Source organism: Cryptomeria japonica, chromosome 11 (assembly GCF_030272615.1).
Source record: "Cryptomeria japonica chromosome 11, Sugi_1.0, whole genome shotgun sequence".
Taxonomy (NCBI): Eukaryota; Viridiplantae; Streptophyta; class Pinopsida; order Cupressales; family Cupressaceae; genus Cryptomeria; species Cryptomeria japonica.
The window spans coordinates 579,745,780-579,772,195 of record NC_081415.1 but is presented as its reverse complement, the minus strand read 5'-3'; the positions used below and the strand labels follow the sequence as shown (position 1 = coordinate 579,772,195).

Here is a 26,416-nt window from a genome sequence, read left to right as displayed (position 1 = left end):
CTTGCATTTCTTGCTTTTTCACGTCCAACACCTCATCTTTGACGTTCAAGATGGCATTTTTACTTGGAATTTTGAGTTTGATCTATTCAATTTTTGGAATGAATGCCCCTTAGAACCATTTTCGCCCTGGTCCCTTGGTGAGGGATAGGAGCGATTTCACCTTTTGCCCTTGGTTTTTGTCTTCCAAATCGCTAATTCAAATTTGGAGGTAAGCAATAATCTTCGTTGTTCGTTCTATGCATGTTTAACTCGCCTTCTTAAGACAAAATGAGCCCCTCCAAGGATTATCGCCCTGGTCCTCCAGTGAAGGACAGGAGCGATTTTTGGTTTTGAGCCTAAAATTGTCGATCTTTGGGGGCAATTCCTTGTTCATCATCTTCGAAAGGCATTTTTCACTTTGCACAACCCTTGCCTAGACATGGTTTCGGAAGGAAACGATTGATTTTATAGAAATCGCCCTGGTCCTCCAATGAAGGACAGGAGCGATTTTTAGTTTATTACACAATCCTGTAGCCACATCGACATCTAATTTCCTTCAAGGCGTAAAACATCATTTTTTATTCCACCTTGAGCCTTGGAGACAAAATTAGCATTCCAAAATGTTAGGCATTTAGGCAAATTTAAAGATTTCGCTCTGGTCCCTTGGAGAGGGACAGGAGCGATTTCACCTTTTTTCATCAACTTGGTGGCCTTTGTTACTTCATTCCTTCGTGAAACCTTTTAAATATCATTTTGACCTTGCGTCTTGACTTGGATTCGTCCGAATTTGGAGAGGAAGGTTAGCTAATGTGTTTTTCGCCCTGGTCCCTTGGAGAGGGACATGAGCGATTTTGCATTTATAAGCTCACTTGTGTTTTGCTAGCTTCGAAAATTATCTTCAACGGATTGATTGTGTCTTCCTTCACCCACCTCGAACGCTAAACTTGCTTTCCTTTTGCCAAAAACTTGTCTAGAGGGAAAATCGCTGTGGTCCCTTGGAGAGGGACAGGAGCGCCCTGGCCATTATGAGCTCATTTATGCCTTGCTAATTTTTCAAAACTATCTTCAATGGGTTGATTACTCCCTCCTTTATTCATCTCACACATGAAACTTGCTCATCCATCGCCAAGTATTTGTCTTGTTGGAAAATCACTTTGGTTCCTTGTTGAGGGACAGGAGCTTCATTTGAAAATCGCCCTGGTCCCTTGGAGAGGGACAGAAGCGATTTTGTCATTTAGGTTAATTTTCTCCTTCGTGGCCTATTCAAGTTATATTCAACGAATGAAACACAATTCTCTTGATCTCTCCAAGTCGCAAAATCACTTAAATCCTGTGAGGATAATGCAAATTTGGGATTGAAGCTCCGGTCCTTCAGTGAGGGATAGGAGCGATTTTTGCTCTTAAGACCAAATCTCTTCACTTTTCACTTCAAATTTCCTTTGTTGGGAAGACATCATCCTTCTAAATGCCCTGAATAAGAGCCCAAGTCCAAAAAAGGTCCAAAAAGATGTGTTTTGAAGAAAATCGCTCTGGTCCCTGGGAGAGGGATAGGAGCGATTTTGTCCTTTTAGACAAAAAGTTCAACTGTTCACCGCTTTTGACTAAGTCTGGATATTCAACTATGCTCATTTCATCCTTCCTTGTGCCTTCGACGCTCCAACTTGATCAACCAAGGTCAAGAATGGCCCTGATAAGCCATTTCGCCTTGGTCCTTCAGTGAAGGACAAGAGCGATTTTGTCTTAGTCACTCAAAATCATCATCTTCAAACCTCAAAATCCTTAAAAATCTTCAGTTCATGTCCAATTGACTCCCCTTGCAACCCTGCACAAGACAATTTAAACAAGTTAGAGACAAAAATGCATTAGATAACATTTTCGCCCTGGTCCTTGGGAGAGGGACAGGAGTGAATTCTCTTTAAACCTTCAAAATTTCATCATTCAATCACTTTATCATGCAGGATTAGGTCGTTTTCAAGGTCAGGGTCAGTCATCCTGCTTCCAAAAATTTGATCAAAACTTACCCAGACAAAATATACAATTTACCCTCAAAATACTAGTACTTAGGCAAAATTTTGAATTTACCCCACACAGAATCCTGACTTGACCTAAGACAACCCTGACTCCAGTAATCCATCTTCAGGAGGAGGCGTAATACTTTCAAAATGCAATTGGACTTGTCTTAAAAACACATTCAAAAGAAACCCCAGAGGTTTAGACCTAGTCTAGACAGACCTCACTCAAAATCCTAAAAAAAGCAGAGAGAAGAGCGGGCAAAACCAAGCGAAAAAGAGGGTGTCCCCATTCTAATGGGGTGATGTGTGAAATGGTCACAACATCTGGCGACACCACTGAGAAATGTTGGAAAACATTTGGGAATCAATCTTTCTTGAAGAAAACTCAGAAAACCTCCTTCAACAAAACCAAGAGTCAAGAGACACTTACAAGAAGAGACCATCATATTGAGACAAAGTACCAAGTCCACAGTTACCCATGTGTGTGCAAATGAGTTAATTCCCCTCGACAAGACAATCATGATCTTCAGGTTGCCCTGTGATAAGCTACGTAGTTTATCTGTACTCCAAAAGCATCCTGGATAGAGCCTCGCTGCCAGTTAGACGTCCATAGTCCCAACGAGGTTATCGCCGCAAGCTCACAAGCATTGCTTCATTGCTAGTCAGGCGTCTATAGCCCCGATGGAGTTACTCGCATATTCCCTTTAGCCAATTTGATATTTTCTTTTCGGCTCATTTCCTTTTCTTTTGATTTTTTCTTATTTTCACTTTCTCATTTTCCTTTTGATATTTCTTTTCGATTCCGTCAATTCTTTTGGCTTGTAAGCAGTGAAGCTTACTAGGGTTTGAGGATTGCGGTGGCGCTGAAGTCAGATTTTAGATTTTTCACCGATCACAGCTTTGCCTGGAAACCACAATTACTCGGAGATTATAAGTGTGAAAAGATATAATAACTGGAGGACAATAATATCTGAGTCCAATAAGCTAATCTTGCTTCGTTGCAAATACGACCTGACTCAAAGTTTTATTAAAAGAAACCCCTTCGTATTTCCAAAAGACCTCATAATTGTCCAAATGCAACCAACAACCTAGTGAGAAGTCAGAGTGTTACATGACAAAAAATCACCCAATTTTGAATGGATACCCCTCAACAAAACAACTAACCTAAGACAAGACGCCTAAACTAAGAACGAAAACAAAGCGAAAGGCAAACCAAAACGAAAAAAAGACAAAGAGACGAAAAGAAACGAAAGCAAACTAAACTAGCTATGTACAAGGGAAGGCCTTGGGCATCCTAAGACTGGAAATAATGTTTGAGATACCTCCCGTTGACAGGCAATGGGATGTCTTCTCCAGTTAAAGTCTTCAGTCTAGATGCATTTTCTCCCAAAATCTCTGAAATTTGATAAGGGCCTCTCCAAAGCTTATCAAACTTGTCATGCTCTCCCCTTTTCTCGTGTGCTTTATCCCAGTATAGGACAAGGTCTGAGATCCGGAACGCCTTGACTCTAGCTTGCCGATCAAACCATCTTTTCACAACTCCTTGATGTTTTGCAAAATGTTCCAATGCTTGATTTCTCTTCTCTTCCAGATTCATTAACTGTGTTAATCTGGCTTGAATAGCATCAGTGTCTTCCATGTATTCTTGAATAAATCTCAGGGTCGGGATCCTAAGTTGCATGGGGAAAACTGGGTCTTGACCATAAACCAAAAAATAAGGTGAAATTCCTAATGCGTTCTTGGTCTTGATTCGATCCGCCCATAGAGCGAATCTCAATTGGGTATGCCATTCTCTCGGACTTCTTTCCAGCAGCTTCTTGATAACACTGAGTAGGTTCTTGTTAGTTGACTCAGCTAACCCATTACCCTGAGGATAATAATTCGATGAAAATTTGAGGGTTATTCCATATTCAAAAGCCCAATTCGAAAACCTTAATGATGTGAAGGCTGAGCCATTGTCGCAAACTAGTGCATAAGGACATCCAAACCTTGTGATAATGTTTTCCTCTAAGAATTTAACTACGGCTTCGGTAGTGCATACTTTGAGTGCTTGTGCCTCCGACCATCTGGTACAATAATCAGTAGCTGTGATGATATACTTGTGTTGTGCTGAGGAGGCGGGGTTGATGACACCAATAAAATCCATCCCCCATTTGGCAAATGGTCTTGCTTCAATCACTGGGTTCAGTGGCATAGTAGGATTTCTTTCTCTGAAGGCTGCGACTTGGCATGTGTGGCAAGTCCTGATATGATTAAATGTGTCCTTGAAAAGTGTAGGCCAGTAATATCCTGTTCTCAGGATCTGATGAGCTATAGCAAGGTTGGCTCCATGTGCGGTCCCAAACTTGGAATGAAAATGCTCAATTATTTGTTTGGCCTCTTCTTTGCCAACACATCTCAAATATATTCCCTCGTGATTTCTGCGATATAGAACTGATCCTTGAAGCATATAATGCTGACACTTTATTCTTAATGCTCTTTTCTGCGTGGGTGTCATGCGAGCAGGACACTTGTTGTTAAGTAGGTATGTCACAATATCTTTGTACCATTCATCGGGAGTGACATCCTCTAATTCATAAACTTGTTGGACTAATCCTGGTCCGTCAATTGCCAATGTCTGCGCCAAAGCTTGTCCTCGAACAAGTTTCATAGGCTGGATTTCGATATCAAATTCTTGGATAATGGCGACCCACTTACCTCTCCTTTCTCCTAGTTCATTTTGCATGAGGAGGGTCTTGACTGCTGCATCCGACACTATTGCATAAATTTTGGCCCTTAAGAGGTAATGTCTGAACTTTTTAACGGCCTTGATTAGTGCATATGCTTGTTTCTCAATGTTGGGATACCTGAGTTCGGCATCTTTCAGCGGGGTGCTCATAAATGCAATTGGATTCTCGTCCCTTTCTTCACTTCTCTGGGTAAGAACGGCATCACAAGTGTAGTCAGAAGCGAAGGAATACAAGTAGAAGGGTTTAAGGTAATCAGGACTGATCAATACTGGCGCTTCTACTATTGCCCTTTTTATCTCCTCAAATGCCCATTTGGCCTGTGGCGTCAATCTTTGTGTCCTTCTTAAGCATATCATTCAAAGGTCTGACTATCTCAGCAAATCCGGTGATGAATTTTCTAACAAAGTTGATCTTGCCGAAGAATGATTTGAGTTCCTTCTTGCTAGCGGGTAAATTGATAGTTGATATAGCTTTTACTCTTTCAAGATCAATGGAGATTCCTTTTTCTGAAATGACATTTCCTAAAAGCTTTCCTTCTGTTACCCCAAATATGCATTTCTTCGGATTGAGAGATACACCATATCTTTTGCACCTTTGGAAGACTCTTCTTAAGTCATCCACATGATCTTCTCTTTCTCTGGAGAAAACTGTGATGTCGTCCATATATATAATAATGCATTTTCCGATTAAGTCTCTAAAAGCGATATCCATAGCTCTTTGGAATGTGGCCCCGACGTTGATAAGTCCAAAAGGCATTCTCTTGTATGCAAATGTTCCCCATTTGGTAGTGAAAGCAGTCTTTAGTCGATCTTCTGGCTCGACCAAAACTTGATTATATCCTGAATATCCATCTAGAAAAGACATCATCTGCGACCCGTTGACAATCTGCAATACTTCATCCAGCGATGGTAGCGGATAATTGTCCTTTTCTGAAGCTCGGTTAAGATTTCTGAAATCAACACACAATCTAATCTCTCCACTCTTTTTCCTGACAGGAACTAGATTGGCGACCCACGTCGAATGTCTTACTGGGAAGATGATTTTGGCTGAGAGTAGCTTCTTAACTTCTTGATATATCAAAGGTTCCAATAAAGGATTAACCGGTCTCTGTCTTTGCCTAAATGGTTTGCTTCCTGGCTTCAAAGGGATTATGTGAGTGATAATTGCAGTGTCATAAGTCTTGAGATCTTCATAACTCCATGCGATGACATCTGGGAAATCTCTCATATTTTTCAGGCTTCCATTTTTTTCGGCTGTGGTGCAGGACTTTCCAATAAACACATTCTTAGCTTGTATGTCGTCACGTACGTTGATTGTGTCACACATGTTCCCTTCCATGCTGTGGTTCTTCATCTCTTTCAATTTGTCAGGATCAAAAATTCTTTCCAACTCTACCATCCCCTTTGGAATAGTATTCATCTTTAAATTCAATACTCCTTCAGCATCAAATTCCGCTTCTCCCACTTCCTTCATCAATGATTTGAGCTAGGAAGACATCTGTGTTGGTTAAGAAATCCAGTATGTGTTTGTCATCTTCAAAAACTTGAAAATTGGTGATGTTATCCGGAACTGAAGGTACTGACGTTAATTCAACTGTAAACTTCTTCAATCCTTCCATTGCTAATGGTATCAAAGAGCTGGCGGCCTGTGCCAGGGAATTAGCCACTTGATTCTGATGTCTGTATATAGATTTGATGTTGAAGGCCTCAAAACTCTCAATGAGGTCCCATACTCGATTTCGGTATTTGGTCAGCCTTTTGTCATGGCAGACATACTGCCTCTTGATTTGTCTTGTAGCTATTTCTGAGTCTCCAAATACTTGCAATATTTTGGTCTTCTTTTTGACAGCTAGCAATAACCCATGAATCAAGGATTCATATTCAGCTACATTATTGGTGCAAGGAAATTGCAATCTATGAGCGGCAAGGTAAGTTTCTCCTGTCGGGCTAATTAATTCGTAGCCTGCTCCAGATCCTTGTTTGGACTTAGAACCATCGAACCTTAATGTCCATATTGCGTTTCCTTGATCTTCAGTCTCTAGGTCTTCCTGGCCTTCGGTTGATGTGTTGGATAGAGTTTCATCTTCTAAGGAGCTTTCCATTTCTGAATCTTGAATTTCTTCTATAATCAATGTCTGCGGGGCTCTTTTGTATACTTGTTCTAATGCAGTCTGACACAAAGCACAGGAAAGTTTTGAATGGATGGCGTTATGTATCCTACACCAGTTAGGAAGGAGCAAATCTCGGACAGATGCCAAGTTACCCAGTTGCATACTTTGCTGGATGTTTCTATGTACGAACTTTCTAAAATTTTCAAACATTCCATCATCTTCTTGGTCGGATCCTTGGTCACTTTCCACGACAATTTCTGTAGATTCCATCACCTCTTGTTGATCATATTGTTGATTTTGTATCATCAGGATTTCCTCCACTTTAGGCTTGTATGTTCCTAAATCTGATTCTAACAACAGGACCTCATTGTCTTCCCCACACTCGGTTATCATAAGTCTTAATCTTGGAGTACTGTCGATTTTAATTTGATTAGGGACTCCTCTCCATGGTAGCCACATGTGTGCGAAGTCAGTCGACACATACCCATTCAATTTTCGTGACCAATCTCTACTCAGAAGCATCCCATACGAGTCAGGAATATCCACGACAGATATGTCTATGAAATTTTGAACCCTTGGGTCTGCAACTAATTGCATATGGATATTGTTCAACTCGCCCATGACTGGAACTTCCGTCTTGTCTAGCTGAGTGACCTTTCTTTTGGTAGGAGCAAGAGTTATTCCTAGTCTCTGACAGACAGCCAGGGGCATCACATTACTTGATGCTCCTGAATCATAAAGACAATTGTGTAATAATTTTCCAAAAATTCTAACTGATAGCAGGAACGGGGCTGGTTCGTCTTTTCCTTGGGAAAGGACTGAGGAATCTCCACTGTGTACTTCATTTACCTTTGGATTGTTATCCTTTGCGAGGCTTTCCCCCTTTGAATGATCGGTCTTGTTTGGAGATTTCCCTTTCTTGACCACATCTTTCTTAACTGCAACTTCTTTTCCTAGAAGAATTTGACTAGTGGCGAGGCTTTCTTTGATGGCGGGTTGAGCTTTCTTAGTCTCGCCTCTTTTGAGTAATACCTTGCCTTCCAACATATCTTCTTTTTTGGCTGGGAAGGTTATGGTTTGGACCATGCATTCATCTTGTTCGGATTGCTCTTTGTTATCAACTTTCTCTTGGGTCATATTAACGGTAGCCTGAGCATTCGTCCTTGCTGTGTTTGGCTCACTTAAGCTATTAATCACTGCATTCTTGATTTCTGAGACTTTAAGTAGCTCATAGAGTGGTAGGCTAATTTTAACCTTCTTGAGTTCTTCCAGCACTAATGTGGCCAATCTCCTCATTTCATCGTCCTTGGGAGGTGCGACATTCTTTGGCCTATATTCTCGCGTATGCTGAGGATATTCTGGATTATTGCTGGCTTGTGGATCCGGAGGAGTAGAGAAATTGTTCGGAGGAATCGATGTAGTTAGAGGTTCCTGATTTCTCTGATTTCTATGATATACCCTTTGATTCATACCTCCTGAAGACTGGTGGAATACCTCCTTTATCCCTTCAACTAGGACACTATTGTTTAATGGTGGAAAATAATATTCGGAGTCTTCAACAGGTTCATTTGCTGATGCAGGTGGGAACTGAGAACCGGGAGGTACCATTGGTCCATTAGCAGATTCTGGTGGAAACCTCCCATTTTGAGCTTGATTATCTTCTCCTTGTGAATACTTGCAACTTTCAACAATCATGGCTTGATCGTACCGCGTGGTTGGGACCATTTCGTATCCTGTCGTGGGCGGATTTTCAGGTGGATCATTACTACGCATCTCCTGCTGGAATATGTCGGCTGTGATCTTGAATTAAGGACACTGTAACTCAGAATGCTGGTTTGTCTTGTGGAGTCTACACCAACTGGACAAGGCCGCCTCTGCTAAAAACACTTTACTAGTAGAATGATTTTCTTGATTCTGGGAATTTGGTGGGTTATCTAGTGGCATCACCACGTTTCCATTATTGGGGGCAGTGTTCCATGGTCTCCTTTGGAAGCCTTGGTTGTTATTTCCTTGATAATTATTTCTGAAACCTTGATTGTTGTTTCCTTGGAAATTTTGATTGTTCGTATGTTGGCCGTGGTTGACCCTCTGCATACTTTGGAGTTGATTATTCTGGTTCCTTAGATGAGTTACTTCGGTTGACAGCTTCTTGACTTGTTCAATCAGCTCTTTCATTTCATCCTTTTCTTCCTGTGTTCTTGATGAGTTTGTTGCGTTTTGCAGGTACACAGGTTGTGCTGGCGGAGCTTGTGAAATTGGAACTCCAGGATGAAGGACCAACTGGTTTGCCGACTGTACGCTTGGATATGTTGCTTGTGGAATCGGATTCATAACTGGAGTCTGGTTGGCCAACGCCATACCAACTGTTTGCATTTGATTTGGTGCTGCGACAGGTCCCATGTGTAGTAGCGGCCCAGTAATATTCTGTCCCATGTGCTTACTAACTTCAATAGCCTTTGCATACGCTGCGTTTAGATCATTTGGGATAGGATGTGTTCTTACGAACATAGCAGTGAGATGGTCTAAAGCTCCATAGTAGATTTCCCTTGGGTCAGCAATGAGGTAGGGATGTCGCAACATTGTGTATGCGCGATGAAACTTGTTGTTAAAGGAAGTGATGGGCTCATGTTCTCTTCTTCGGACTTAAACAAATTGCCTATATAATTCGGCCGGTGTGGTTGGTATACCGAACTTGGCAATAAATGCATCTTTCATTGCGTCCCAAGTTCTGATTGACCCTGTAGGCAAGTGAATGAACCAGAAGTATGCCTCTTCTCCTAATGAGTAAGGAAAAAGTTTACATGCTACATCTCCATATTCGATTCGTCTGTTATGAAGAAGGTCTTCGAACATCTTGATATGATCCTCTGCTGTGCGATTGAAATCACTGACATTGAATTTTGAACAAAAGTGCTCTGGATTCTTTGGCATATCGTGATAGACTGCAAATTCCAATGGTGATGGGTTGTTGATTAGCCAAGTTGCGCCGTTAAGTACATGAGGAGGAGGAGGAGGAGGCGGAGCATTGTGAGCCATCGTACTTCTTGAAGTTTGAAAGCTTGACAAGAGGCTTGATGAACTAGCTTGGCTTGTTGTTTGAGAAATTGCCTGGATACTTGCTTGAATTGCTGCTTGTACCTGTTCTTGAAGAGACGGAGCTTGTGATGATTTAGGAGATTCCTCTAATCTTAGTTCAAATTCCTTGGGAGTATCTTCTCTTTTGACTTGCTTCGACTTTGAAGTAAACTGAAGCTCGCCCAAATTCTTGACGGCTGGTGTTGACCTCAATATTCTTTGATGTTTCTCGGGCGAGAAAGAACCAATGCGATCCAGCGTGAAGTTATGTCTTGCGGAGATTATTGTATGTTCCTTTGATTGCGGAGCTCTCTAGCGGCGACTCTTCGGTGTTCTTCGGCCCTATCTTCTTCTTGTTCCAAGATGATTCTTACTCTGTTATACTCAGCTTCACTTCTCCTTATGTTCCACGCTAGGCGATTCAATCCTGAAATAATATCTTCTTGAGCGTTGCCTATCTCCAAATTAGGTTGTACTACTTGATTTTTGTAATAGGTTAGGAAATAGGTTCTTTCCACCTGAAAGTTGAGAAGTTTCTAACTATAATAAAGCCTATTATTGTTTTTCTTAAAAAATGTGAAAGTAGTTATGGGTGATTACAAGTTGGTTATGAGGTATTTATTTGGGAAGATCCTATAAATGTAAGGCTCTTGGCATTGTAAAGGACTTTTTGTTCTCTCAACTTTGGCATGAGGGATTTTTGAGTAGTGAAATTCCATGAAGTACATACAAAACTATTTTGGAGGTGTATTCATGATGTTTTATGCTCGTTATTAACCTTTAGTATGTTATGTGTTGATAATTATTAGTATCTTTTGTTATCCCAAAATCTAATTTGTGAAAGCAATGGTCAGATTTCAATAAGTTTCTTTAAAGCATGTTCTTTCTTTGGTATCTTGAACTGAATATGTTAAAGTTGAGATTGGCTCATCATTGTGTTTCTTATGCATAGTCTTTGTTCCTTGTGATAGCATAAGTTGAATACTAAGCATTCTGCGAAACTCTGATAATGTTGGTATATCTGTTGTTAGGAGTTTCTTTTTCATTTTAAGTTGTTTTAAGTTTTGTTAGTCCTTAAGCACTGTTTGGTTAAAAGTACACTTGAAAATCCCAAAATCACATCGTATGAGTTAGCTGCCCCTCTAAAATGCAGCAGAAGATTGCATTCTACAAGCAATCTATCCAACTGTTCTAACATTTTTGCCACACTTCATTGGGTGAGTCGTACCATTTTCCAAGTGACAAATTCGTTTACCAAAACCATCCAAGCTTGCACCAAACTTCATGCAGTCTTCATCATTGGCTTTGTTAGGTTTTCAGACACCTACAAACCAAGTTGCAAAGGTCCACTTTCTACATGTGGTACCAACAATTTCCATATGATCCTGAAGCTATATTCAAACAATACATCTGACGTCATAGTTTAACTATTAGAAGATACGATCCACTTAAAGCATAATTGTTTCAATCTCCATATTGTTCATTAGCCTTATGGTTTTGTAACATTATGTATACATTAGTGATATCAGATTTCACAGCATAAACATAGCACAGATGTTGCTACTGAAGATAGAGAACTATAAATCTACTCTCTCTCTCTCTCTCTCTCTCTCTATCTTTTCTGTGTGGCATTCTCTGGTTTTTTCTGAATATCTTTTTTGTATCATGTGGATATTGCTTTTTCATATAATACATCTAGATTCTAGTAGTGTAGAGTGTTTTCACTTGGATACTTCCTGGTATATACATCATTTGATGCTAAGTGGGTAGTAGTAGTGATGAATAACTAATTGTCTTCACTTACCAGCCACCTTTCCCCCTCTCTTTCTTTTTATAGGGTTATATTTGTTTATATTTTATTTTGGAGTACCAAATTTATTATAGTCTTTTCATTTGTTCCCTCCTTCCGTTTTTTTATTTTGCAGTTGGATTTGCCTCTAGTCTTGAATCTCACCAATCCAAAATTTGAAAAGAAGAAATGGAAAAAAAATGAATCAATTGTCATTATTAAATTTGTTGAATCAACTAGTTACAGTATTGAAACATGGGTTATTAGGGACACTGATATCCATATTTGTGTATATTTATTTGGCTAAGAACCACTGCATTTGTATCTGTAACTTCAATATGGGTCTGTATAACAGTTGAAAAGATTTGCTTCTGTTTATTCTGTGGAGGCTTTTTAAGTTTCTCTCCCTTCTCGTTGACCAAAGCTCTCATAATTGAAGTTTTGGATCACCAGCATCAGGAAAATCAAGATACTATCTATTCAGCAAGAGGTGCGCGTGGTAAATTAGCTAAAGGAAAAAAGGAAAGCAATTTGTTGGGCAAGTCCATTGACAAGTTAAAGGAAACTGGCACGGTACTACCACTTTCCTCATCATGAATAGTCTAATATTAAAGTTGTATATCCTGAAATATTTGTTATTGAAAAGCAATTTCTTGCACATTCTATGAATTAGTTATTATGATTCTTTCATTATCTGGGTTCTTCCATTTAACTGCCTATGTTACAATCCTTGGATATAATGTTATTGAAAGAAGAAAAGGTGTTGTATCTGGATTATGTGGTGGTCAGTCTTCATGCAAGCTAGCCTTGGACAATGTGCTTTGGAGGAAGTCCACTTTAGCCACTATGATTCTAGTACATCTATGATAAAAATGTTTGACAACTTAGCAGCTACTTGACTGTTAACATATTTGCTACAAAATGTAAGATTTTTAATGAAAACAGATAATAACATAAGCAGATAATAAAGAGGCATAAATGGAAATAAATATGTATATTGAGATTTACTGCTCATGTCATAGTTGTTGGAACTTGGATCTTGTAGTATCCCTTGACTAATCTGACCTCAAGTTGTTGATTATAGGCTCAAGGAATATTGTCAAACACTTTGTATGCATAGTTGTAGCTTGCTGATGTGAATTTCAGTTTTCTGTGTATGCTCTTAAAACCAAGTAGAAATGATGCAAATGCTTTGAAATGAATGTCAAAAGATCTAACAATAAGCTGAGAATGAAATGCACTTGTTTTTACTCTTTTCAAATGCAAATACATGAGTTCCTTGTAAATGTTCTTCAATTCTCAATTCAAAATGCAAGTTATATTCTAAGTTATCTTTACTTTTATCTATGTATTATCTATTTAATATGATAAATCTGATTATCTTTTATATTGTAGGTGAGAGGAGCATTTATTGATTTCGATGTCCTTCTCAAAAATGCCGATTGATATGTATATGCAAGTAGGTAGGATCAAGACATTACTTGATCGCACCCTTTGACTCATCATTACAATTACCAATCGGTATTTACTTAATTAACAGCCTGATACCAATCGGTGTATACTTAACTTGCTACCCGATACCAATCGGTTTATACTTAACTTGCTACCCGATACCAATCAGTGTATACTTAACTTGCTACCCAATACCAATCGGTGTACACTTAATTAATCATCTGATACCAATTGGTGTATGCTTAATTTGCCACCTGATAACAATCGGTGTATACTAGTTAATCCCAATAACCATTATTGTTCACTGTTTAATAAATCAGCCGATATAAATCGGAATACATTTGGTTAGCCCGATAATAATCGGTAATCACAGTTATAATGTAAACCGAATTTAATCGGTATTCTATGCTATGATATGATTGTCAATAGTTTAAGCATTGATCGAACTAAGTAGATTGAACATATACAAATGAAGAATGATCATCAAATGAAGGAACAATAGCTTGAAGTTTTTCCATCATAGTTTATCGATAGGATAAATGATTGAATGAGAGACTTCATTTATCTCTCATTCAATCATTTATCTTACTGAAGCTATAATGCATTAACACTCCCTCTTAGCTAGTTAAGATAAATGAAAACAATATATCAAGCATCACAATTCAAATGATGGTTAGTATTCTTTACACAATGTGACTCATTAGAAAATCATATCACCTAACCACATGATATGAAGTATCACCTAAGCATGTGATACAAATGTTCATCACATCAATCTTGTGATGACAGGATATCACCTAAGCATGTGATATCAGTATTGCCTAAACATGCAATACTTAAGGATAAACATATAAGAATGATTAAATTCTCATCTTATCCAAGTTGTGGTATGTGCACTAATATCTTATACAAATGTTTTACCACAACACAATCATGCCACATCCATGATATCCTAGAGATCCAACATGATAACTGGTTTGGACATCATAAGATCGTCCCCTTATAATGTCTACATACAAGTGTTTAGTATCTTGAGAGATCGTCACCTCTTAGATATGAACCCAGGGGATAAAATCCAAAATGTCCTATCATGACAAAGAGGTTTACACGTTAAACATCTTATTGATATGTAAATACAGATTACAAAGCAAATTACTTTTCTATCATACCTAAACCTTTTCTGAAGTGATCTACCTTAACTCTGGAAAGAGGTTTGGTCAGAATATCTGCAATTTGATCTCCTGTACAAACATATTCTAATTGGATCACATTCCTGTCTACCATATCTCGCACATAGTGGTATGGGATCTCAATATGCTTGGATCTGTCATGGAACACTGGATTTACTGAAAGTTTTATGCAACTCTGATTGTCACAGTGTATGATAGTAGGTTTCATAGGCTCTCCAAACAATCCCACATGCAACTTCCTAAGCCATATTGCCTCTCGGGCAGCCATGGAAGCTGCAATGTATTCGGCTTCGGTGGAACTCTAAGCCATAGAAGGCCGCTTTCTGCTGATCCAGGATATCATGGCTGAGCCTAAACTGAAGCAACACCTTGAAGTGCTTTTCCTGTCAGTCACACTTCCAGCCCAATCTGAGTCTGTAAATCCGTGTAGGTCTAGATCAACTTTCTCTTATTTGAGACCAAGGTTTAGAGTACCTTGTAAGTATCTCATAATGTGTTTTATTGCAATCAGGTGGATCTCCTTAGGCTCACACATAAACTAACCCAAGGCATTAACTGCATAACATATATCTGGTCTTGTATTTACAAGACACATCAGAGACCCAATCATTTGCCTATATAGAGTAGGATCTGATGGTTGTGATTCTGTTGCTGCTTCCTTAAGTTTATGAAGGTTTGTTTACATTGGAGAGGTCATGGGTCTGCAGTTTAGCATTCCAAATCTCTTCAAAATGTCCAAGGTATATTTACCCTAGTTTAGTATAATGCCATAAGTATTCTGCCATACTTCCAACCCTAAGAAGTAATGAAGGAGTCACAAGTCCTTCATATCAAATTCTTTATCAAGGTCTTTCTTGCATTTGATCTATAAGATGATCATTTCCTGTGATTAATAAGTCATCAACATATAAAATCAACATTAGCATATCACCTTTATTTCTTTTGTAGTAGAGATTAGGATTTGCATCATTTTTAGAGAAGCCTAGTCCTGAGAGATAGGTGTCAATTCTTTCATACCAGGCCCTGGGAGCTTGTTTAAGCCCATAGAGAGCTTTCTTGAGTCTACACACATGTGACTCTGCATCATGAATCTCGAACCCTTCAGGTTGCTCTAGGTATACCTCTTTTGAGATCTCTCCATTAAGGAATGCTGTCTTAACATCCATTTGATGAACTTTCCATCCCTTTGATGTTGCAATGGCTAAGACTACTCTTACTGAAGTGTATCTGGCTACAAGTGCAAATGTTTCCTCATAATCAATTCCTTCCTTTTGAGAAAACCCTCTGGCTACAAATCTAGCTTTATGTTTCTCAATGCTGCTATCTGCAGCGTGCTTGATTTTGAAAAGCTATTTTGAGGTGACAACAGATTTGCCAGTTGGCCTAGGAACAATTTCCCAAACATCATTTTTCAGAATGGATTGGTATTCTTCAGTCATAGCATTCTTCCATACTTGATGTTTAAGTGCATTTGATACATTAGTAGGTTCTGCTCTTGAGAGATTATTTAGGAGAGCAACGTAGTTGGTCAGTTTGTTAGGTCTTTTGCTCCCTCTAAAAGTCCCTGAAGGGGCAGCATACTTCTGAGCTTCTTCTACAATTTTGGTGGCCCATAGTGGTGTTTTCTTGAAATTTTCTCTAGGTGGGTTTTGAGTTTCATTTTCATTTTCCTCAGGACTCCCTCTGAAGTTCAGGAGCAGGGTCTTCATCTATGCTAGGGGTAGGGATATCGACTTAAGGTTCTAGTGAGCTTTGGGCTCTTTTGAAGGCTAAGTCTTCTTCAAAGATCACATCCCTACTTAGTTCAATATTCTTTTGACCAGGTATATAGATCCTGTAGGCCTTGGAGGTTTCACTATATCCTACAAGGATTCCCCTTTTTCCAGAAGGCTCTAATTTTAATCTTTTCTCTTTAGGTAGATGAATATAGACAGGGCATCCAAATATCCTAAGGTGGCTGATATCTAGTTTTGATTTAGTAAAGACTTCTTCAAGGGTTTTATCTTCAAGATGGGAGTGAGGACATGTGTTTTGAATATATACAACATTGCTAGTTGCTTCTGCCCAAAGATTGACATTTAGATTCTGATCAAGAATCATAGCTTTGGTAGCTTCTAAGATTGTCCTATTTTTCCTCTCAGCTGCCCCATTTTGTTGAGTTAACTCCCTCTTAATCCCTGAATTTTTATAAAAGTCTTCAAATAATTCTGATGTGTATTCCCCCCCATTATCAGTTCTTAGGGTTTTAATTTTATTTCCTGAGTAGTTCTCTGTTAGTGATTTGAAGTCTTTAAACCTATTGAGGATCTCTTCTGATTCTTTACACTTCAGAAAGTAGATCCAAGTTTTCCTAGAGTAGTCATCAACGAATATTACATAATACAAAAATGCCCCTAAAGAAGGTATGGACATGGGTCCACATACATTAGAATGAACTAACTCTAAAATTTTACTGGTTTTCCTAGTACTATTTCAAAAAGCACCCTTAGTATTTTTACCTAGGGCACATTCTTTGTATGCCCCTGAATGATATTGCTTTAACTTAGTTAGGCCTGTGACAAGGTTTCCCATTGATGATAAAGCTCTAAAATTCAGGTGGCCTAGTCTTCTATGCCAGACTTCATTAGCATCTGTAGTTTCTTTGACCAATAGTTTTAGCTTTCTTGATGGATGAATTCTTTGGCCAAGCCAACACTCTGTTGTCCATGAAGGTCACTCTGTATCCATTATCCTCTAGTGCTGATATGGAGTTTAGGTTTCTCTTGATGCTTGGGACATATAGTACTCCTTTAAGTTGTAATGATACACCTGACTTTAGTTTGATGGTGCAGGTTCCAACTCCTTTGACTGGATGTGTGGAGTCATCTCTGATAGTCACTTCCTCATCATTCTCCTCTATCATGGAGTCTAGCACTTCTCTGAAACCTGTAATGTGTCTGGAGGAGCCACTGTCGATCACCCAGGAGTTAACTTTGTTTGATGCTTGGTTTGTAAGTGCTGAATAGAGTACATACTTCTCGGGGTCTTCTTCCCTTTTAGATTTTCCTGTTTTGGCAAATGTGGCTTGTTGTTTGGCTCTTTCTAGACATTTGGCAACAGAGTGCCCAAATTTGTCACATCTATAACATTGAATCTGTGAAAGGTCCTTCTTGAAGGTGTTCTTGCCATGATGACCTTTTCTCTTCCTTAATTGTTTCTGCTTGCTTTTCTTGTTTGAGTTTGTATTTAGAACTTGGAGATCTTCATCAATATTTTTTTGCTTGATCCCTTTCTTATTTAACCTTGATTCTTCTTGGAAACAGTCTTCCTTTAGCCTATCGAATTTTGAAAATTCATCCCTTGCACTTATGCCTTGGACGAATGTTTCCCATATACTAGGCAACCCATCTAAAGCAATGAGTGTTAATTCTTTGTTTTGGATCTCATATCCAAGAGTTGCTAGTTCATCCCTCAGGGCTGATATTCGCATGAAGTAGGCATTGATTGATTCTCCTTTGATCATGGCTATGTGATTTATTTCTCTTTTCAAAGCCAAGGTTCTACTAGCATTGGATATCTCAAATGCATCTTCAAGTGCTTTGAACATGTTGTAGGCTGTTTCATGTTTCCTTATGATTGGCATAATATTATTTCTCACCCCATCAACTATGATTTTGATGGCCTTTACATTTCCCTCTCTCCAAGTTGTTTTGTCAGGTTCAGTCTCAGGTTCTACAGTTTCAGTTTTTACAAATGATTCGACTTTATTTTCTTTTAGAATCATTTGAATTCTGATCTTCCATGCTGAGAATTCATCACCTCCTCCGAGTCTATCTTCAAATCTGATAGCGCTAGCCATTAGAAGAATTGTGTTGTTGAATATATGCTTGTTTTGAATTTTCCACAAAATTGAACAACCTCAGGTTCGATTTAACTATAGCTCTGATACCATGTAAATGTTCTTCAATTCTCAATTCAAAATGCAAGTTATATTCTAAGTTATCTTTACTTTTATCTATGTATTATCTATTTAATATGATAAACCTGATTATCTTTTATATTGCAGGTGAGAGGAGCATTTATTGATTTCGATGTCCTTCTCACAAATGCCGATTGATATGTACATGCAAGCAGGGAGGATCAAGCAATGCCTTGACCGGTCATGTCTTTTAGACATGACCAATCAAGACATTACTTGATCACACCCTTTGACTATTGTTACAATTACCAATCGGTATTTACTTAACTTGCTACCCGATACCAATCGGTGTATACTTAACTTGCTACCCGATACCAATCGGTGTACACTTAACTAATCATCCGATACCAATCGGTGTATGCTTAATTTGCCACCCGATAATAATCGGTGTATACTAGTTAATCCCGATAACCATTATTGTTCATTGTTTAATATATCAACCGATATAAATCGGAATACATTGGTTAGCCCGATAATAATCGGTGATCACAGTTATAATGTAAACTGAATTTAATCGGTATTCTATGCTATGATATGATTATCGATAGTTTAAGCATTGATCGAACTAAGTAGATTGAACATATACAAATGAAGAATGACCATCAAATGAAGGAACAATAGCTTGAAATTTTTCCATCATAGTTTATCGATAGGATAAATGATTGAATGAGAGACTTCATTTATCTCTCATTCAATCATTTATCTTACCGAAGCTATAATGCATTTACATTCCTAAGGTGAAATGCATACCTATAGCCAAGTAGCATTTTCACAAACACTTGGCATGTAAGGCTATGTGTATCTACAGCCAAATACCTAAAGACAAATAATGATGTGCAACTCCTTCCTTGTATTAATACAAAGCATAGGCTGAGTATAAGCTGATTTGATCAGCCAAGACTCTTGGCCTCACAATGACATGTAAATCTGATGAAAGCACACCTACATCAGCAAGCTAATATGACCAATATGACAATGCAAACTACATCTAAAAATCATGAAGAACCTGGTGTAAATAAGCGCTCATATATGATGAAGAAGTGGCAACTCTTTACTTGACAAATGGTGCCTTCTTCTAGCCAAATCGAACTTCCCTCCAATCAAGTGTGAAACCCTTGTGTAAATTTTACCATAATGCCAAAGTACTGTAGCATTTACTGTTCACGCCACTGTAGCAGCCAACAATAACTTCTGATTTTCTCTAAATATCCATGAAATAATTTGAGATAATCAACTCAGATTTGCATAAACACCATTGATGCTCAGATGTGACCTCCGTGTGAAGCCACCAACACAATCGAAGAGAGGCTACGTTCTCCAAGATTGAAATTACAGCGAAATCCTAGGTTTCTTCTTCAAAGCCAAAGCTTCTCCAATAAAGACAAATGTTGAATGATTCAAGAATGAATGAAATGAAATCCAAATGGCCTTTTTTAATGTTTAATTTGCTTTTGTCTTCATCTCCTTTAATTTACTTTAATTTCATTTCTTTTACCTCCTTTTTGCTGCACAATATTAAAATATAAAGTATACTTTATTATTCACTTATAACTCCCTTTTTAAATAAAGTCCACTTAATTTATTAATGATATGCACTTAATAATTAATTATTATTAAAGTATAACTTTAATAATAATTATAACATTAGAACTTATAATAGAATAAGCAATGTTTAGAAAGTATGGCTTTGCGTGCGAAAAACAGAATCAAGTCATTTCCTCTCTGCGAGCATCCCTTTCCACTACGAGGTGCTTACCAAGGCTATGGAAATCGTTTTGCGGTTCTGGCAAGTCATGCTAGGGCAAACGAACTGAGCAGGGTAAAATCCCAAACTATCAAGTAAGAAGCTTTCTTTGCAAAAACAAAGTATTCTCTGGTTGATTCGGCTAGGGTTCCCCTTCCTTTGCTCCAAGGTAGGGATCGAAATTGGCAGTCGGTAAGACGTAGAAATAATAAGGCAGAAGGGCAATCAAATCGTCTTATGCGAAATCCCAACCTTGGTTGGAAGGAAGGTTCTGTAAAACCTAACCGGACAAATAGGCCCTCGGCTTTCGTTCTCTTTACTAAAAAGTTCGTTGGCAAACTACCTAAAGCTAGTCCCAGCGGGATAATCATGGATATTGATTCCCAAACATTGGATATGTACCAGATGCATTGCAACGACAAAATGTTTTTTGTACGATGGAAAGGTCGAGGGATCCTGACTGAACAAATTGCTAACTGGGTGGTGTCTTCTCTCAATAACCAGGTAAAAATTGACATCCTTCCTGATCAGTTCTTAGCTATTGAATGCGGTAATCAAAATTTAAGAAATTCATTGCTAAACAAGGGCTTATTAGAGTTCATGGGCTTAGGGTTTGATTGCTGGGGATGGCAAACCCTCTTTCATCCTTCTCAATTAAATTCATGCATGGTTAATTGAGCTATATCACTCGAAAAAATTCCGGTTGAATTACGAAATAATGATTTTTTAAGAATTTTAGGGAACAAAATAGGTAAATTTGTAGAAGTTAAAAAATCAGCCTTAAGCTTCTTTAACCATCTTCTGATTGTTAACATAGATATTAACATTAAAACTATCGAACCAGTAACACTAAATTGCAATAATCTATGTTTATCCCTTGAATTACCCTTCTACAATGGTCCTTTCGAAATTAAAAGGCCAAGGAAGATTCCCTTTAAAAACGCTTTCCCTAAATCAATCTCCGAGTCGAGAATCGCTCCAATTAGGTTTGTGGATGGAGGAGGTTTCTCCATTAAGGGTTTTAATAATACTAGCTCTAATCACCCCACCATGGTTCTGTGTCATCAGAGATCCCCAGTCAAGACCTTATGTTCTCCTCCCCAACCACTGTCCTCTGTTATTCCCCCTATAGGTGACCTTTCTCTCAGGGATCGAAACTTGGAAGAGGGGGAAATTTGTGAGTGGCTCCCCCAGAAAGAACAGCTCGGTATGACAAATATGTTACCATCGTGCTCTCTTACCCCACTAGAGAGAGAGAGCTCCTCAAAAACTTTCCCTCTGCGGAATCTCATCATCCCATTGCTATCAAAAGAAAAGGATAATCCTCCCCAAGATCTAGAATGGGCTTCTTGGCAGTATCAACCACTCTCCCCAGTCTCAAATCTGAAGATCCCTTTGGGGGAAGAGGCTTGCCCTTCTTCGCCATGGGTTGACCTGGTTACAACTGTAGTATTTGAGAGTGACCGCGTGTCTAAGGAAGTGGACATCATAGCCAATTTTATAGGGGAAGAAGTAGTAAACGACCTTATGGATCAATTGGTTGATGAAATCTGTGATGATGAGGAATTGGAAAGACAAAGGGATCTCCTTGTTAATAATCTAGTAAATATTACTAGAGTTAACTTAGAAACAGATGAACTCTTTATAGCATCAGAGAACTTGGAAAATCAGCAACCTAACACCCTAGGCATTCTCTGCTCTGTTAAAAGCAAAGACTCTCCGGATTGTGCTAAATTCAGTAAAAGAAGGGGCAGGAGATCCCTTGCTGAATTAAGATTGAAGGATGGAGAAGCTAGAGGTCAATCCAAAATATCTACTCTTTTTAATGTAGGGGAGGGGAAGGTCCTCCCCACAGAGCCATGAAAATCATAACGCGGAATGTTAGGGGATTGAATGCCCCTAACAAACAACGCATCTTAAAGCATTGTATCTCTGATTCCAAACCTGACTTAATGTTAATTCAAGAAACAAAAATGAACGCATCTGAGATTTCCCTCTTCGAGCAAAAACTAGGGGCTAGACAACTAAAACATTCCCCGGCCACAGGGGCCTCGGGAGGCTTAGCTATCATTTGGGATTCTAGAACCCTTTCGTTCACACCATTAGAGATTCAGCAGAATTGGATAGGAGGAGATGTAGTAAGCTACAAAAATAACCTTAGATAACTAATTAACGTATATGGCCCTATCCAGAATAAGGATAAGGTGAAGGTGTGGAAGGAATTTGAGTCCTTTCTTAAAAGTGTCCCAAACAACCTAAGTATCATTGGTGGAGATTTCAATGCCATCACTAAGGCATCAGATAAGAGAGGAGGAAGTAGCAAGCTTCCTCCTTGAGCTGTAGATTTCAATCTCTGGATCAACAAGAATTCCCTGCTGGAAATACAGACGGCAGTGAATGCCTTTACCTGGAACAATAGAAGATCTGGTTTCTGTAATATCGCAGAGAAACTTGATAGGTTCTTTATCTATGGAGGGCTCTCAGAGCTAAATTACTCCCTAAAGGCAGAGCCTCTCCCTTTATCAGGATCAGACCATTTCCCACTCCAATTAAACTTATCATCCGACAATGCCCCTAAAAAATGCCCCTTCAAATTTGAGAATATGTGGTTTAGAGATGACAACTTCCTAAACTTACTTGAGAAATGGTGGAGTAGCTCCATTTTCTCAGGTTCGAAGATGTTTATTGTTGCTAGTAAGTTAAAGCTTATAAAAAGGAAGCTCTTAGAGTGGAATAGGACCAATTTTGGTAACATCTTGGACAAAAAAACTCTAATAAAGAATGATCTCAATAAGGTTAACACTGAGGTACTTGAGAAGGGGATGGATGAGCATCTTTTCCTTAAGTAAAAGGACCTACTCTCAGAGTATGAAAAGATACTATCTTACGAAGAGATCTTCTGGAAACAAAAATCCAGGGAGACATGGTTGAATGATGGGGACCGGAACACCAAGTTCTTCCACAATAGCACCAAGCAAAGGAGAGGGGTCAACTGAATTTCTAAGATCATGAACAGCCAAGGATCCATCCTGTCTGAACCAGATAAGGTTGCGTCTAGGGCAGTTAAGTTCTTTGAGAATATCTTAAACAATCTTGAAGGCTCCAACCTTAAGGGCCAACTCGATATCATTAAGAATCTCTTGAAACTCATTACCAATGACCACAACCAAACGCTTTTAAAGAAATTCTTAGTGGAGGAGGTTAAATCTGCCCTCTTCAAGATGAATCCAGATAAGGCTCAGGGCCCGGATGGCTTCCCCACTAGCTTTTTAAAAAAATGTTGGGGTTTTATGGGAATAGAAATCACGGATGCCTTAGAGGGGGTAAGGAATTCAGGTAAGATTCTCAAAGAAGTCAACAATACCTTCCTTGCCCTCATTCCAAAAAAAGAAAACCTAGAGAGCTTTAATGATTTCAGACCAATTGCTCTCTGGAACACTCTGTATAAACTCTTAACTAAAACCTTAGCAGCTAGACTCCATAATCTCCTCCCCTTAATTATTAGCGAGGAACAAACAGGCTTTGTAATGGACAAATCAATCTATGATGGGGTGATTATTGCCCAGGAGGCCATTCATTCGGTTCAGCTTAACAAATCATCGAGCATGCTAATCAAATTGGACATAAGTAAAGCTTATGACAAAGTTGATTGGCGCTTCCTCTGCAAATGCTTGGAGGCCTTTGGCTTTTCCAAAACCTGGATCAACCTTATCTTCGAATGCATATCCAGCCCTAGATTCTTGGTTCTGGTTAACGGCTCCCCGGAAGGTTTCTTTAGTAGTTCGAGGGGGCTCAGGTAGGGTGATCCTATGTCCCCATTCCTTTTCATTATTATGGCTGAAGCCCTAGGCAGATCTATTTCGGTGGCCAAAGAGAAGGGGAAGATCCAAGGAATTCCCATCACCAGTGGCTTCCCCCCCTTCACCCACCAGCAAATCGTTGACGACACAATGCTTTTCGAGCAAGGTGGCACGGGGGAGGCTCGGGCTTTTAAAGACATTCTTAATTCCTACATGATGGCCTCGGGTCAAGAGGTTAATCTAGCTAAATCTGCAGTTTTTTTGTTCAACATAGACCCCCTTTTAGGAAAAGAAATCTGCAATGTCTTGGAAATTAGTCAAGGATCCCTTCCTTGCAAATATCTAGGCATTCCCCTTGACAAAGGCAGGAGACCCTATAATTTATGGGACAACTTAGTGGACAAGATCAAGTCTAGAATTAGTACTTGGAAAGGGAAATGGCTCTCTTCGGCTGGCAGGGCTACCTTGGTTAGATCGGTCTTATCAGCTATGCCATTTTCCAGCTTTCCCTCCAACGGTTGTCTTCTTCCAAACTTGCTGAGATCAATAAGCATCTCAGAACTTTCTTTTGGCAAGGTACTGCTAGCAACCACAAAATCTCACTCATTTCTTGGGATAAGATATGTACACCCAAAGAGGATGGTGGTATAGGCATCAAAAACCTACGAGATCAAGGTAGAGCTTTGGGGGCCAACCTGGTCTGGAGATTATTCAGATTTCCTCACCTCAAATGGGCAAGATTACTTAACCTCAAATACCTTAATGGAGATGATCCAACCCAAATCTTCAGGGAGCCTAACCCTCCCAAAGGTTCCTGCCTTTTGAATTTTATGCTTGCTTGTAGGAAGATTATCTTTGACAGGCTAACTTGGAACCTGGGGTCTGAGGACAAAACCCTCTTCTAGTCAGATTCTTGGGGAGGGTATAAAGCCATTGAAAACATCCATGACTTTGGGGTTACCCGGGCCCTTCTTGAATCACATAGAGGCCCCCTGCTAAATAGTTATCTCTCCCCTTCGAAGGAAGGGGCTGGTTGGCAATGGATTGAAAGGGATGATGAAGCCATCTCGGAGAGGGACAAGCATAAACTTTTGTCAATTCTTAATTCTAGGAACTTTGTCTTAAGTCATGATGAGGACAAGCTCGTATGGGAGGGCTCCTTAAAAGGAGAATACAATTCCAAGGATGGGTACTCTCACATATCCAAAGCAGTTTTAAGACCTAAGGTAGAGCTTCCATTGAATCTTTGTTGGGATAGAAATTGTCTGCCTAAGGCAGGTATTTTCTCCTGGCTAGCAATCCAAAACAAACTTCTCACTGCGGACAAATTTAAGCGTATTGGCTATGAGGGCCCTAGTAGATGTCCTCTATGCGAAGCAGAGGAGGAGGACACCAATCATATACTCCTTAACTATCCCTTTGCTCATCAATGTTGGATCTGGTTCACCAATAAACTTGAATGGTTTGCAGCCTTTCCCAACACCATCTTAGGGATGCTCATGGCTTGGCCTCTCCTTAGGCGTGGATGTCTCTTTGAAGGTTTATGGAGAGCTTTCCCATCATCCATAATGTGGGAACTCTGGAAAGAAAGAAATAGGCGCCTCTTTAAGAATGAAAAACTAGATGCCCTAAGAATCATCAATAAGATAGAGTCAGCTGTCACTGAGCTTGTGAACAATAGACTCACCTCAGGTTCACTAAAAAATGCTTCTATATCTTATTGGGATGAAACGATAAAAAAAGGGTGGAAGGGCTTGTCCTTTCCTCCCTTTGTAGGAGTAGGCCCTTCGGCCAGCCTCCAATCTAGGGCGACATGCAAATGGCAGCCCCCTGGCGAAGGGTGGCTGAAGCTAAACTTTGATGGGGCTGCCTTGGCCAACCCAGGGCAAGTTGGGATAGGATGCGTTGTTCATAACTAGGAAGGCAAGGAAATAGCATCCCTTGCCTCTCTGGCTGGCATCAACATAAACAACTGGGCAGAATTGATGGCCCTGGTGGAAGGCTTGCTCTTATGCAAGAAACTTGAAGTTAAATGCTTAGATATTGAGGGAGATTCGGCTATAATTGTCAATGCTCTAAGGAAAGGGAACATGCCCAATTGGAAACTTAACACCTTGCTATCAAAGGCTATAGAACTATGCAGAGGTCTTGATAGGTTTACAGTTAATCATATCTATAGGGAAGGTAATAAAAGGGTGGATGAGCTAGCCAACTTGGGGGCTGATGGCATCAAGCTCCTGTCTATGCCAACCTAAGACAAGATCTGTCTTCATGGTCCCCTCACATCTTGCATGTTTGGATCTTAGTTACCTTGGTTTAGCTCCATACTCAAACCTTCCCCTGAACCCTGCAATTTAGATAATCATTAATCTTATATATATATCTAAGCATATCTAGATAGTTTACATGCCCATATTTAGATCCTTAAGGAGATTCGGGGCGACCTCAAACTTTCTCTAATATATATATATGGATGTATGCATATATATAGTATATATATACATGTATGGATATATATGTGTGTGTGTGTATACACAGACACAAACACATACACACATTCATACATAAATACACATAT

At 39.3% G+C, this 26,416-nt stretch overlaps 1 protein-coding gene across 3 annotated transcripts in view; it reads left to right on the top strand.

Moving 5' to 3' along the window:
- Window positions 1-26,416, top strand: part of LOC131072923 (uncharacterized) — a 254,611-nt gene that overhangs the window by 189,379 nt on the left and 38,816 nt on the right. For all 3 annotated transcript variants that reach the window (XM_058009227.2, XM_058009228.2, XM_058009229.2), the window contains one exon: window positions 12,148-12,267. In XM_058009227.2, the coding sequence (XP_057865210.2) occupies window positions 12,148-12,267 (120 nt within the window). The remainder of the gene's footprint in view (window positions 1-12,147; window positions 12,268-26,416) is intronic.